General features: G+C 37.9%; 1 protein-coding gene across 2 annotated transcripts in view; it reads left to right on the forward strand.

The window, feature by feature from the left end:
• The first annotated feature begins 647 nt into the window (after positions 1-647).
• The window catches only part of LOC139761310 (tetratricopeptide repeat protein 37), a 64,603-nt gene continuing 49,015 nt past the window's right edge, over positions 648-16,235 (forward strand). Inside the window, exons 1-9 of one of the 2 annotated variants that reach the window (XM_071685363.1) lie at positions 648-769; positions 2,789-2,876; positions 3,591-3,692; positions 4,440-4,573; positions 6,946-7,144; positions 8,718-8,934; positions 10,725-10,871; positions 13,320-13,576; positions 14,562-14,765. In XM_071685363.1, the coding sequence (XP_071541464.1) occupies positions 2,793-2,876; positions 3,591-3,692; positions 4,440-4,573; positions 6,946-7,144; positions 8,718-8,934; positions 10,725-10,871; positions 13,320-13,576; positions 14,562-14,765 (1,344 nt within the window). In that variant the 5' untranslated portion in view covers positions 648-769; positions 2,789-2,792. Of the gene's footprint in view, positions 770-2,788; positions 2,877-3,590; positions 3,693-4,439; positions 4,574-6,945; positions 7,145-8,717; positions 8,935-10,721; positions 10,872-13,319; positions 13,577-14,561; positions 14,766-16,235 lie in introns of both variants that reach the window. The other variant, XM_071685362.1, reaches the window with a different exon arrangement.

The raw sequence follows: 16,235 nt of genomic DNA on the forward strand, positions 1-16,235 counted from the left end.
GAACGTCATCTCTCAAACCCACTGGTAACATTGATTATATATAAAAACTTGGTATTGAATAAAAATGGTTGAAATGACGATTGCCGTACATGGTGAAACCTCTCGGGAGAGATGTGGAAGTATATTTGCCGACTCACACTGCTATCTTTTACATAAGCAAGAAATTAATACAGTGACATAAGAATGTGACACAACGTCTGATTACAAGGTAATTTCAACATTTTAACACTGCATCAGAAGGAATACATATGGAAGCTACGGAAAGAGTTTAAAAGAGTACATGAATCAGTAGACCTGAGGGAGCCATCTTGCAGTTCATGACACAGTTAACTTATTCCAAACGCCATTATGTAAGATACTTTTTACCTACCATGAAGTGACTATATATATATATATATATATATATATATATATATATATATATATATATATATATATATATATATATATATATATATGTACAATAATATATCGTGTTGAATATGTAAGGCTGTCCTGGTTTAAGCTATAGAACAAATACCGTAAGGATAATAAATACATGCATATAGTTATCTCTATGATATATTTGTATGTAATGAAATAAAACACCACCTTCCCTTGCATAATCTATGGAATAAATGACATATTATATACATTTCAGGAAAGTCTTAATTGTGACCCTGTAAAAGTCATGGCTGACATGACAGTATTCGTCTTGTAAACAGACTGACGACAGGAGCGGCAAGGCTTGCTGACTTATGGTTGGGTCAACGTCAACTTAAATCCCCTCGTAAGTCATTTGACCTCCATGATTCCCTCCTGCTTCCACAGAACACAAATCCATTTTGTGTGAGTCATTTTTCTAAGGCCATTGAAGGATGTTAGTCCTCAAAGATTATATTGGGATATGACTATAGGCATGTATCCCATACCTGAAGGGGATATCCCATACGTGAGGAGCATATCTAGGGTAATCATCATGAATGTCTCCACATTGCTGACACCTCTGAGTAAATGACAGCTTCCTCTCTTTTATATTAGAGTTGTATGGAGAAATGGTTACAATACGTAGCAGGTTTTGGAGCCTTGCATTGACTGATGCTAAAATATATAAGAAAAATAACTGCTTGGCGTGGATTTATTGTTTATTGGAACAAGATTAATTTATGAGTAGTAAAGTGTAAAGGAGGCTCATTAACAAATACAGATTTTACAGTTATGTTATGAGAAATTTTACTCTCCTGTTCCATCTGTGACGTGTTCAGGCTTAGCCTTACCTCACTTGGGAAAAGATACTTCAAAGTTAAGTCATTTTTGTGTGAGTTTTTGTCCTTATTGCTAAATGCTCAACGTTGGTCACCCTAACCCTAAGTGCTGTAAAGATATTGAAGATATTTATATGAGTTTTTAGTGGCCTGAACTTAGGGAAGGTGGATTCATCATGGGTTGTTTGGCATCAGATATGGCAGTTTTCTCCTTGGTTTGGTAAAGGCAAAGGAAGCATAGATAAATGTTGGAATTACAGAGGTGTAAGTTTATTGGTTATCTGTATATAAGTATGGAGATTAAGAGGTATTGTGGTATGTAGAGGGTATCAGACTGGGGATGTACAATGAAGCACCAGTTCTCCCTGGTTAGGTATAGTCAAAGGGAACGAAAATAATTTATAAAATAACTAAGGTGTAAGTTTATTGGTTAGCTGTATGTGAGAGTGGTGATTAAGAGGTATTGTGGTATGTATATGGTATTGGATTGGGGGATGAACAATGAAGCATCAGTTCTCCCTGGTTTGGTATAGGCAAAGGGAGCAACAATAAATGTTAGAATTACAGAGGGTTAAGTTTATTGGTTAGCTGTGTGTGAGTGTGGCGATTAAAAGTTGTTGTGGCGTGCACAGATCACCACATTGGGGAGAAACTTTGAAGTGTCAGGAGGGATTGGGGATGTGTAGATCAGGTGCTTGCTTTGAAGAAATGCTTATAGAAAGAGGAAGATGTATATGCAGCATTTATGAACCTGGAGAAAGCATATGATAAGGTTGATAGAGATGCTGTGTGGAAGGTGTTAGAATATAGGAGTGAGCTAATAGAAGCACTGAGGAGTATTTATCAAGAGAGAAAGGAATATATGCAAGTATGAAGAGAGGAGGGTTAGCACTTCCAGGTGAAGGTGGGTCTGTGATAGAGGTTTTTGATGTTTCATTTGCCCAAGACCAAAGGCAAAAGCATTTTAGTTCAACAATGTTGACTGCAGATTGTATGCTAGGTTTGGTCACTAATGTCAGTGATAGGTCATGAGCTGAACAGGTATGCTAAGCGTATTGTATTGAAAAAGTATCAGTAATTATGGTGACTAGATCTGTCTAAAATAAATGCTTGCCCTTTTTGCACATAAAAGCTCTGAGGTGGTAAGGGAGGTAAATGCATGGGGTGTCAGATAGAGGAGTGGGTTTGCAATCTGTTTAGGAATGGGGAGCCTGAGAGTTTGGTCACTTACTATTTTAAAAATTCTTTTGAAATCACAGAGTAAACTTTGTATTATGGACAGTGTGAGAAAGCAAGAACATCATTGGTGAATAAATACTTCTGGGATATCTGTGAGGACTTCATTAGAGTATAGAATCCATGTGAGATAGCATTGCCTGGTATCATTTAAACTGGGCATATCCTGTAGATATGTGGATTAGAAATTATCTTTAGTTATTGTGAAATCCTAATCTAGATTTGGCCATGCCATATAAGAGGCTCAATGATTCTTTAGTTTATGAATAGCTTTTTAGTGTTTGTACTGATATCTTTGAAATTTGCAGAAACATGGCAGAAGTCAAAGCTGCCTTGAAAGAGGCTAAGAAGGCTATGAAAGAAAATGACTTTGAAGCAGTTAGCAAGTTCTGCAAGGTAAGATTTTATGAAAACTGTTTTTCTCATATTTCATCTCAGTGTGTTTATTAAGTATAACAGTTTCTTTACATATATATTGATACTGTATTTATGGTAAGAATTTCATTCACGGTGAGATCTCCCATGATGCAGTAATATTCTCATATGGTGCCATGAATTGTTTGAGAATTTCAGGAGTTTGCAAGGTTATGCCAAGTAAATTCATATCTAGTCATCAACAGTTATGCAACTAAAAAGTTTATGACATGGGACATGAAAATTGTCTGTGGTTTCCAGTATATTTTATTTATATGTTCCAGTATATTTTATTTATTCTAAAATGCACCTAGTTATCAAATTCATTTTCAAAATGAAGTAGAGATAGTGTTGCTTCACCTCCATCATTCTGTAGCATGTGTGATGTTACGATTCCCCCTTTTTCTGGTTCAGTTCTTTTTACCTTTACTGTGTGAATCTCATGAAGTATTTCACATGAGGCTTTTTAGATGCTCATTAATTTTCATAAGCTTACATTTTTTTTGCCAAAGCTTTGTTCTGCAGCCTTAAATGTTATAGGGGAGCGGGAACTAGTGGACAGATAATCACTGTTGGTTGGGGCGGGTCACTGATTGGCCATGGGAATTACAGTGGGGGCTATTGGAAAGACTTATAGCTTGAACGATAATGTATAATATTGGGATTTTTCTCTGATGAAGTGTTGTATTTTTCCAGGTTGCCCTCAAGCATGACCGTAAAAATTACAATGCCCTTTTGTTATTTGGCCGTGCCTGCCAAGAGCTTGGGAAGTTGGAAGACTCGAAAAAAGCTCTCATGGTAAGTGTCTGTATATTTCTCTTATTGTTCTTGTACTTTTGATATTAATGTTAACAGTTGTTGTCACAGTTATTGTCACAGTTGTTGTCACAGTTATGAATGAAATTCAGAAATAGTTTTTTGTCAGTTAGGGGAAAATGTACAATATCAAAAAGGTGGTCCTGTCTATCCCCTGTCTGTAGACATGCCGAGGAAATTGCCAGATGCATGGCAACTAACCAGCACACACACTTGCCGATGATTCATGTATTTCCTCGGTGGGATAGAAATTGCTGGCTGATACATCATATTTTTGAGAAAATCTGTTATTAGTGAGTGGTAAGGTTGTGCCAGCAATGTAGGAGACTTAAAGAAGGCTCAAAACCAGTTGAGAGGAATAGAGTCTTTGCTCCTGCTTTCAGTTTTTGTTTCTATGTTGCTGTGGATAACACCTTACATTTTATTCTTTTTCTTTACATCTATTATCTGTTACCTATAAGCACTTCAGCTTTAACAGTCACTCCTTTTGCACCCCTCATTAAATTTCCAAAAACTAATTTTACCTTCTATATTGGTGTTGTTGCCCATTCGTTTGTAGCATTGGTGTTTCATTATTATACACTAGTGTGCTCAAGTTTCAGTTGTTGGTCTAGCAAACCTTTGATGATAATATCAAAGAATTAATATTTCAGTGTTGTTTACTGTTCTTATTGTTTGAAAGGAATTTTGTACAGAGTTTGTCTCATCATCCCTTGTATGTTTTTCCAGATGGCGACTCAAGTAGACCCAGAAAGTCCTGTGGCTTGGCAAGGACTTGCAGTACTTTGTGATAAAAAGCCAGATATCACCACTCGAGATGAGGCTATCACTATTTATACTAGACTTACAGGCATTATAAAAAAGTGAGTTGCTATGTAATCTTTGATTAATTGGTAACCGTCAAAGGAGAGGTGAAATGAGATGAAGTGAATATTTTGCAAGATTGTTGGATGTGAATGTGAATAGGGCGGCAGATGTGTGAGGTTGGGGAGAGGTGACGTAAGGAGTGGGAGATTCATAGCAGATGGTTAGGTGAAAAGAGAGGTGTTCAAAGCTTTTTATAAGAAGTGTGGTAAAGCATCTGAGGTGGATGGCATTGCAGTCGAATTTCTTAAGAATGGTGGTAGCATTGCTGTTGTTTGGTTAATCATGACTCGGTGAATGTCTGGCCAACACTGCCACAGTCTTCTTACTTGTGGTTACAGTGCAAGCGGAAAGTCTGTTTTGGTGAGGTGCATCATTGGAATACAATGTCTTCAAAGAACTTTTTGCTTCAAAGGAGTCTATATTACCAGTACTATCTGCCTAGGTATTGGGAGGGCTAGTGACATCTGCTTTGTGAGCCAGCACTCCAGTGGTTGTCAAGTTGCACTCCTCTGACCCAGGTAGCTGTCTTTTCTTTCTGCCTCACTAACATGTGGACTACTGGCATTCTGTCTACAAACATACAATCTCTCATTCTCATATATAACACTTGACAACACTTAACTCACACAACTCATTTTTCTTAACTCTAGATTTTCCTGCAGTGAGCACAGTGTGCTAGCCTTGCCTTTCGACAAAATGGTAGGAACAGTAGATAGACGTAGTAGGTAAGAACATTTTGGCAGGAGCATTAGGTAGAAATAGTTGGTAGAAGTAGTTAGTAGGAGCATTAGGTAAAAGTAGTCAGTAGGAACAATAGGTGGGAGCCTCAGCAAACACCACTAGAGTTGGCCTTTGCCAGTGACCTGTTAAGGGTGAGGCATTAAAGGCTAGAAAGTGGCGTTGGAGTTCACTAGTTATGGAGACTCTATTCCCTTAGCCACCCCTTTGAGGGAATTTCATTCGGAACAAGCATTAGAGATATAGGTAGATGGATAGCTACTGATTGTAATACAGAAACCACAGCTCCTTATCCATAACCAGAACCCACAGACCTTTCCATGGTTTATCTTAGCTGCCTCACATGCCTTGGTTTAGTCTAGTGACAGCAGTTCAGCTCCAGTATACCACATCATTCCAATTCACTCCATCCCATGCATGCTTTTCACCTTTCAGCATTTTCAGGTCCCTGTTCACTCAAAATCTTTTTTACCCTATCCTTGTATCTCCAGTTTGGTCTTCTGCTTCTTTGTATTTTCATACATATTTGCCACTTGTGGATTGGAGATGGAAGGATGGAGTGAAAAAGCTTTTGAGTGATTGGGGCCTGAACATGCAGGAGGGTGAAAGGTGTGCGCTGGATAGAGTGAATTGGAATGATGTGTCATACTGGGATTGAAGTGCTGTCAATGGAACTGAATCAGGGGATGTGAAGCATTCAGGGTAAACCATGGAAAGATCTGTGGGGCCTGGTTGTGGATAGGGAGCTGTGGTTTCAGTGCATTACACATGACGCTGGATGTGGCCTTTGTTCATCTGTTCCTGGCACTACCTTGCTAACGTGGGAAATGGTTATCAAGTTTGATGAAATATAACATAAATATCATGTAACATAGATATGTAATATCATTTAAATACAGTGTGATATGTAAATATAAAGGATGGAGTGAAATTTTTTTTTTTTTTTAGCTAATGGGGCCTGAACATGCAGGAGGGTGAAAGATATGCACTGGAGAGAGTCAATTGGAATGATGTGATGTACAGTGGTTAAAGTGCTATCAGTGGACAGAACTAGGGCATATGGAGAGGCCAGGATAAACCATAGAAAGGTCTGTGGGGTCTGATTGTGGATAGGGAGCTGTGGTTTTGTTGCATTACAAATGATAGCTGGAGATTGGATGTGAAAATAAAGCCATTCTTCTTCTGTTTCTGGCACTACCTCACAGGAAATGGTGATCACGTATGAAAAAAAATGAATATAAATGATATAGATATCTGTACATAACCTCATTGATTAACTTAGAAAGCTTAGATGTTTCTTGGATAATTTGGAACATCATAGAGACAGTGCAGTTAATTTTGTATCTCATGTTCTAATTTTCATTAGCTTTGTAATTAGGTAACCTCTTATAACTGTATTGCCTGTGTTTCTAGATAAGTATAACTTAAAAATGGAGAAGCAGAAGACATAGAGATAACCAGTATACCTTTAGACTTCTGTATGATTTGTGTACCTTTTAGATAAGCAAGGTCGATGATATTACCAGTGATGTATCAATTTACTTGAGACAAGCTTAAAAACTTCCAGCATTTTTTTTAAGGATTGTAAGTCTTCTCTTTGCAATGAACTTGTATGCATTTACTCTGACAGTGATGATGAGAAGGTAGATAGTGTATATCGGAAATTGGCCATGCTACAGTTAGAAAAGGAAGAGCCTGTAGTTGCTGCTGCTACATTGCGAATACTTGTAGACAGACTGACAGATCAGAACAAAGTTATGGATGCTTGGCGAAGTATTGCTCAGACCCTCTCAGGAGTTAAGGACTTACCAGATGAAGACACATCAAAGGTAAATGATTTTACTCTGTTCTTTTATTTTTTATTTCTTTTTCATACTATTCGCCATCTCCTGCATTAGCAAGGCAGCAATAAGAACAGAGGACTGACCCTTTGAGGGAAATCCTCACTTGGCCCCCTTCTCTGTTCCTTCTTTTGGAAAATCAAAAATGAGAGGGAAGGATTTCCAGCCCCCCGCTCTCTCCCTTTAGTCACCTTATACAACACACATGGAATATGTGGGAAGTATTCTTTCTCCCCTTTCTTCCCTATCCCCTATCCTGAAAATAACTGATTAGCCCAAGACTGAGGTGGCCTTTTATGTTAGAGTTCTAAATTAACCTCATGATGATAAATCTGAGGTTATTTACCATACTTAAAGGCAGTTTCTGATCATAGCTCACTAGAATGATGACTGATTGGATACAAATGGTAGGTAAGGGATTTTGTGTAACAAATCTGGTAAATTATAGAAATGAAAGTGAACCACTGAAATTTAGAATTTATAGGGCCAATGATTCATAATTTTCTTCAGGACAATGGTTGTGGTTTTAGGAATCAGATTTAATGGACACCAGTAATGGACTTCAAGAAGTATAGGCAGTTTAACCATCTAATGCAAAAGTGTGTGATATTTAAGTGCAGGCAGTAGCAACAGGTGGGTAACTAGGTCTTCTCTGGATAAGCTATGCACATCCCTCTGGCATAGGGAACTGTTGCCTTTGCGTAAGCTTTGCTTACACTTTTGACACGGGAATCCCACACCATCCCCCAAATTGAATTTGGCATCATCTTATTTATTCCTCGATTTCTGTTTTTTTTTATATAAACGGGAGCCACAATGATATGTAAAAGAAGGTAATGGTAAGGATTTATTTTAATGCCATGGTGTTCAGTATGAAGTAATGATAAGGATTCATTTGATACCACAGTGGCATCCAGTATGCATGAAAATTAGTTCTGAAAATGGTTATCTCTAAGAGACTTTTTTTTTTATTTTAGATTCTCTGGACAAGCTGCAATTGTACAGTATAGAGTGATATTTTGTTTGAGCATCTCATATGAAGAGGTGACCATATCCATGTTGGCATGGTTAAGAGAGGGAAGCAGCAGGTTTACAGCATAACCCAGACTTTAACTTGTTATCAGTTTCATTTATTTTGGAGATGTTATAAAGATTGTGTTGGGTATTGTTTTTGTCAAATCAGGTTGGTGCACGCCAAGAATTGGGCATAGCATTCTTGGATATCTCAGCAGCTAACTCATGTCATGAATACTTTTTTATGATAGTCTGTGCCATTTGTCTGATGTTGGGTTACTGGGGTCAGATTACACTAGTTTTTAAACCTAAAGTAAGCATTAGAGTCTTATAACTCACTTTAATCGTATTGCTTTTGATTTCCCCATCACTTTGGCAAGATACCTTTTGAGGGCTGGATGAACTTGGTACATGAGCTTAGAGTGTACCATCCAGTTTAGACATGAGTGAGATGAGCCCACTGTCTTTGGCTCAGCATTTGAATGCCTTAACCAGTAAACTGTGATTACTTATGTCTCCTGAATGCAGTGTCTTTTTTTCATCTCAGCTACAAGAGGCTTTGGAGCACATCCTTAATGATTCTGTTTTGGGAGACAATGAAGGCAACTACCATACGTATCTACAGCTCTTGTACCGTACAAAACAGATGGCTAAGCTTGTGACAGCAGCAGAGACAATGTCAAATATTTTCTATTCAAGTTACCCATTGGAATGGATTTGCAGAGTGTATGTAGAAATGACTGCAGATCCCAAGGATGGAGATGGTTAGTGATCATGATCTTTATAATCTTAATTTTTTCTGTTAATGAGAGAAATTGCTAGTCTGTACTATGTGTTTGTTTGTCTAGAATTTGTACTTCATCTCTTGTATATTTATACATTTTTTTCATGAATATGCTGAAATGCATTCAGCAGAAGGTACTGTAATAACTTATTCTAGTATATTGCATCAGTTACCATGTGTTAAGATAAATCAGCAAGTTGCAGTGTGACACAGTGATGGTCTTGGTGGTAGTGACTAAAGTGAGGTGGTACAGCAGTCCCTGCCAACCAAAGAGTTATATTCCTGGAAGACTCTGTTGGGGGGATTTAGGGGGGTGATCCTTGGGAGACATACCTAATCTCTCACGAATAATAGTTTGAGGTTAGAAATTAGCCCGTCATACTTCAAATGCATGTTTGTTTTGTAAAAGGGCAAAGACATACACCAAGTCTTCTGCTTACAAACATCCAGACATATGAATGAACCTTCATATATGGAGTTTATGCTTTATATTAGGAATTTTTAACTATAAAATCTCTGAATGAAATGCCCTGCCACCAACACCATCACATGAAATATTTCATTTCTATGTTTTTTACCCTGAAATAAAATATCATCATGTACAAGATATCAATATTTTTTCTTACATATTTGCCATTTTCTGCTTCAGCAAGGTAGCATCAAGAACAGAGAACTGAGCCTTTGAGAGAAAATCCTCACTTAGCCCCCTTCTCTGTTCCTTCTTTTGGAAAAGTAAAAACTGGAGGGGAGGATTTCCAGTCCCCTGCTCCCACCCTTTTAGTCACCTATGACATGCAGGGAAGGTGACTAAAAGATATCAATATACAAAGTATTACAACTTTAGGATTTGTGGTGTATGGCTACTACAAGCAGGAGAAAGGACATAGGAATGAGGTTTTGTTGTTAGTGGTAACTTCACCTGCTTCCCCTGCCATTGTTATCATCATGATCACATACCACCACCACCATTACACCACTATCGGCATTACACCACCAGTACCCCTACCACCACAAACTTTTGAAGTCTCTGACTTGCCTTATCACGTGACCTTAGTGTAATTGGCATGGTGATGGCGACCAAGGCGAGGTTGTAATGGCACTGGTGTCCAGTGGAGTGGAAATGGTGGTGGTAGAGATGATTGTGATGAGGTGGCAGTGGTAGAGATGATTGTGGTGAGGTGGTTGAAGTAGAGATGACTGTGATGAAGAGGTGGTGGTTTGAATTTCATTTGAATCTGCACCACCTTTTACATTTTTTATTCCTTTTTTTCATGGGGGGGCTCACATAATCATTTAAATACAGTAACCCCTGCAGTCACTGTGGTGTCGTATTACTCATGGGATCTTGCCTCAGAAAGAAATGTATTTAATTTTATTTTCCATTAATGTTCATCCTTATGTGTACGTGGAGTTTTATAATATTAGTAGTGAAATAACATAGAATAGATGCAAGGTTGATAATGTAAGGAAGTATATAATTTTGTAAATGTAAATTAGATGGATTATTTTATCATCCAGAGATGTTGTTTATGAGTGAAGTATGAGCAGTGAGAAGGCATTTATAAAAAAGTTGCATCAACAACTGCTTTCATTTGGATGCATTGGGATGCTTCACTAATCAGATAGTGTGCATTCTAGTTTGACTTTGTGTTGGAGGGACAAATAAGAATACAAAGAAGTTGTGCACATATCATTGAAAGATATCCTTATAGCTAGATTTCAGTTTGCCTTATTAGAAATAAATTCTCATAACATATTGTTTTTCAGAAGAATTCCCACTGGACGAAGATGAGATGTATGAATATGTAACTAAACTCTTAAGCCTCAATAAGGCATCTCCATGGGGTAATCTTGCCCAAGGGATTATTTACCAACGTGAAGACAAATTTGTCGAGGCAAAGGCACACTTAAGAGTTGGTGAGTCATGCAGCACATTTAATTCCTTAAAATTTTTTTCATTTGACTTTTTCTCAACGACTAGTTGTTAGTGATAATTACTTTGCAATATTCCCCACTAACTGAGACTAGAAAAGAATATAGCTTGTGCATATGCAAGTGTGTATTGGTAAATGGGTATACCAGTAATCTTTCATGTACATTACATATTTGTTGGTTAACTTTGATCATTGTCTAGGGTTAGATTGTCAGCTCAGCACTGCCGTCCCTGAATTTTTCTAGTGATTTTAGGACAGTAAACAATCTCGGGGAAGACAGACAACAATTAGGATATGATTTATAAGAGCTGAAGATTCTTTCTTAGAGGAATATGAGGAGTAGAAGTCTAGGGATTTTGAAACATGGAAGAACAAGTTTGGTAAAGTCTTTGAGGAGGCAGTGTATACAGTCAGAAGAGCATATATTGTTATGGATGGAAGACTTAAGAGGGTAAAGATTGTATAGGACAACTGTGTGTCAGTGAAGAAGATTTTACTTAAGGTAAAAATCAAGGAGGACAAAGCAACTGCAGGAGATAACAGAAAGATGGGCCATTATGCAAATGAGGGAAGTTGTTTATATGGAGGTTATCATATGTAAGTCCATGATGATCTTTGTGATGGAAGAGAACCATCTTCCAAACTAGGAATAATCAGAAACCAAATTACGGGAGCTTGTCAAATGCTAGTAAATGGAATGGACCCTACAAATACAGATCAAGCAGTAAAATGTTTTGAGAAAAGGGAAATACAGGCAAGTTAGGGGAAGGGAAGCTAACATTTTATTTGAAGATGTCTAGTCAGATTATGCTTAAACAGGCATTTGAATTTGCCTGAAAAGGGGAGTTCAAAGAAGTGATTGTCTGGAATGACAAGCCATAGGAAGAAAGAGAAATGTCTGGAGTGACAAGCCAAAGGAAGAAAGAGAAAGAGTAAAGAATATTGGCAAAAGGCAAAATATGAATTGCATTAGGTCAGAAGGATGGATTTACACTCACACTTGAAGCCCAAGGAGACTGGAACATACAAGTAGCACATGCTGTAGGCTTGAGGTTTTGTATACAAATGAAGATGGGCTGGGAGCAAATGAAAAGAATCAGGAGTTTATAGATTGTATCACAGAAAGCAATGCTAACATTGTTAAAGTGGTGGAGACTCTTTTCCATGACCACGCCCTTGAGGGAGTTCCTAAAGGGAATAGGTGTCAGAGATATAGATAGATAGATAGATAGATAGGTAGATAGATAGATAGATAGACAGATAGATAGATAGAAACAAAACCTGTGGATTTAAAGTCTAGTCTGATCTACCCAGCGGGGACACATGATAATAAGGAGGGTCAGAGAAGATGAATTATCATGGATCTTTCCCTTTTTTTTAGGATGTAAAGATAGAGTTCCTTCCAGAAGATGGATAGAATGTTGAGTTATTTTGAATGATTTGTGTAAATAAAGGATGTTGAAAGTAAGTATGAGTTAGAACAGGACTCTTGTTTGCAAAAGAAGTAGGTGGTCATTGTGCAGTATTAATTTGAATGAAGAACTAGAAGTTGCAAGTGAGTTAGATGTCATGGATTTATTCTGTAGTAATGGTAATAGGAAAATTGAAGATTGAATTGATACAATTAAAGGTTTACTGACAGACTAGGTGAATAGGAAGGCTTTCGTAGAGTGGGGAAAACTTGTGCATCCAACCCGGATGCATAAATGCGAAACTTTTTTGTTTTGGTTTTGGTCAGACTGGGTGAAACATAAGAGCAGCTGAGATTTTATCAGATTAAGCTGTGCATTATGATTGGAATTAGCTGAGTAGATAAAGAATGAGGATGTGAGAAGAATCTGTGGTGTGAAGAAATCAGAAGAATGCATGGATGAATTTTTTATAAGTGATGTGGCAATGTAAAATGCATAGCAGTTGGTCCAGAAGTTATATTATGCCTATTGAATAGGTAAGAGTATAAGGGGAAGAGGTAAAGCACAGAGGAGGTGGACATTAATGTTGCATGTATTGACGAGTATCAAGGATATTCCAGATGAGAATGTGACATCATATGTGTAAATGGAGACTGCTTACACTTGGTGAATCAACTTAGCATGTCAAGTGAAAATGAAAGTAGATATAGATGTATGAATGGAAACTTTGGTTTTGCCTGATGAATTAGCTTAGCATGTTAAACAAAAGAAAAAGGAATAAGTGCTTATATTAACATGGATTCCCAGTACTGGTATAGCACACATGGCATTGGTTGAGGATGTGCATTAATTTACTGAGGCTGATTGCAATTAACCCACCCTATGTAAATAGGATCAGAGTTAAAGATGATAGATGAACTGAGTTTTCTCTTTGTCAATTATTTTCATATCTAATTGCAATGTTAAAAGATGTGTATTTCCGTTCTTTACATAATTGATTCTTCTTTTGTTGTTTGTAGGTGCTGAGCGAGTCAGGAATAACTTGCTTGGATGGAAATTGCTTCTTACTGTTCAGGAAGCAAGTAATGATTGGGCTGGTGTTGAAGTAACTTGCAGTAAGGCACTCATAATTTTGTCTGCTGATCAACATATTTCAATACCTGGGAATGAGGAATTTGAGTCTTATCAAACAAGGTTGAGGTTAACTCGAGCCAAGGCATTTGTACACATGGGACACAAAAATCACCTCCGACAGGCAGTTGCAATACTTGAGAAAGTAAGTGCATGCTCATAGAGTGAAAGATTATGTTGGTATTAAAAAGTCAATATACATCACAGTTTATGCATATTTTTTTGGATGAGAAATGTAGAGTTGACTTAAGTTCGTGAGTAAGCTCTTTATTGGAGGTGCAGGAGAATCCAATAAAAAGACTCCTTGCATATTATGGTGTTACTGAAGACCGGGTGTCTTATAGTAAAGCAGTTGATATATAGGTATTCTGTTGAATCATTCCCATTCTTATTTTTTCGTAAATCACAGTTCTTTTTGTAATGTAATTGATTATTTTTATTTAATTTTGATTACCCCAGAACCATTTTCATGAGAAATGGAATGTTGTTATCCAGGAACTCTTTCTAAAGACTCATGTAGCCCAAAGCTGTAGGAAGTGATGACATTTATGGAATGAAGATTCATATTTTGAAATGAGCATTCATATAGGCCACTAATACTTACTGCCCTGCCTTTTGAATGTGCCATACATCCTTTTGTGTTCAAGCTCCCTTTAGTTGCCTTATACGACATGCTGGGAATACGGAGGTAGAATTCTTTCTCCCCTGCCTGAGGCCATAAGCAAACTAAATGACCTCAGAACATTTAAATGGAGCAATTTTAAGCGTTTGAACAAGAATCCCTTAAAATACCATACAAGCGTTCATTCATTCCACCCAAGACTAAGCGTCTCTTGATTGGTCATCCACCATGTTAAAAGCAAATATGAAAATATTTCACACCACACAAAAGAGGCCCTCAGAACAATGATTGGCTATTTTGAAACCAAAAACAGGCAGCACCTGCAATATGAAGCTTAAACACTTGTAATATAATTTCTCTTCAGTATGCTTGGTGCACACTTCATTGCAATAGCCCTTGACCCATTCCACCCAAACCACATGTGAGTTTTTTCTATTTATGTAACTGCTTATAGATGTTATTGTCCAGACCTCTTCCTTTGTAAAGTAACCTGATTTTCTTATTGCAGCATGCAGAGACAAGTTTAGATTGTGGACTCCTGTTAGTCAGGTCAAGAATAAAATTGCAAGAATTTGACATGGCAGCAGATGATCTTGAGAATCTGCATGATGCCTTTGGAGAGCAGTTCCAATTTAAGCTTCTTTCAGCGACACTTCATAGGGCTCGAGGAGAAAGACAAAAAGCTCAACAGCTTTTAGAGGAATTTGTTCAGGTAAGAAAAACAAGTCAATTGGGAGGTAAGTTTGAATGGAGAAAAACTAGAGGAAGTGAAGTGTTTTAGATACCTAGGAGTGGATTTGGCAGCGGATGGAACCATGGAAGCGGAAGTGAATCATAAGGTGGGGGACGGGGTGAAAATTCTGGGAGCGTTGAAGAATGTGTGGAAGTCGAGAACATTATCTCGATAAGCAAAAATGGTTATGTTTGGAGGAATAGTGGTTCAAACAATGTTGTATGGTTGCGAGGCGTGGGCTATGGATAGAGTTGTGTGGAGGAGGATGGATGTGCTGGAAATGAGATGTTTGACGACAATATGTGGTGTGAGGTGGTTTGATCGAGTAAGTAATGTAAGGGTAAGAGAGATGTGTGGTAATAAAAAGAGTGTGGTTGAGAGAGCAGAAGAGGGTGTTTTGAAATGGTTTGGTCACATGGAGAGAATGAGTGAGGAAAGATTGACCAAGAGGATATATGTGTCAGAGGTGGAGGGAACGAGGAGAAGTGGGAGACCAAATTGGAGGTGGAAAGATGGAGTGAAAAAGATTTTGAGTGATCGGGGCCTGAACATGCAGGAGGGTGAAAGGCGTGCAAGGAATAGAGTGAATTGGAATGATGTGGTATACCGGGGTCGACGTGCTGTCAGTGGATTGAACCAGGGCATGTGAAGCGTCTGGGGTAAACCATGGAAAGTTCTGTGGGACCTGGATGTGGAAAGGGAGCTGTGGTTTCGGTGCATTATTACATGACAGCTAGATACTGAGTGTGAACGAATGTGGCCTTCGTTGTCCTTTCCTAGCGCTACCTCGCACACATGAGGGGGGAGGGGGTTGTTATTCCATGTGTGGCGAGGTGGTGATGGGAATGAATAAAGGCAGACAGTATGAATTATGTACATGTGTATATATGTATATGTCTGTGTGTGTATATATATGTATACGTTGAGATGTATAGGTATGTATATTTGCGTGTGTGGACGAGTATGTATGTACATGTGTATGTGGGTGGGTTGGGCCATTCTTTCATCTGTTTCCTTGTGCTACCTTGCTAATGCGGGAGACAGCGACAAAGCAAAACAAATAAAATGAATAAGAAAAACAAAGTACTCAAGCTTTTCTCTTTTATTTCATTCCTGTTAACTTAGAGTTGGACCATTAACTCATAGATTTTCTCAACTAATGTCCGATTTGCTTATGAAGTGAAACTTGGACTTCCATTGTTATATAATAGAACATCTTTTACCTTTTTCTCTTTGCACTCTGAGTTGAGTTGTCATGTGAGAGTAAAGTCTCTGTTTGCACCTTTCCTTTACACAACAGATGCACTTCATCAAAAATATTTTCTCATTTTTGTCTAAGATATCTACAGCCCTAACCAGTTCTATCACTGCATTTATACATATTGTATTAGTAACATATCTGTTGTCTTAACTTTTTAGAAAGTATGTGTGGTAATATTCAAATGTAGA

Source organism: Panulirus ornatus, chromosome 40, assembly GCF_036320965.1.
Source record: "Panulirus ornatus isolate Po-2019 chromosome 40, ASM3632096v1, whole genome shotgun sequence".
NCBI classification, from domain to species: domain Eukaryota; kingdom Metazoa; phylum Arthropoda; class Malacostraca; order Decapoda; family Palinuridae; genus Panulirus; species Panulirus ornatus.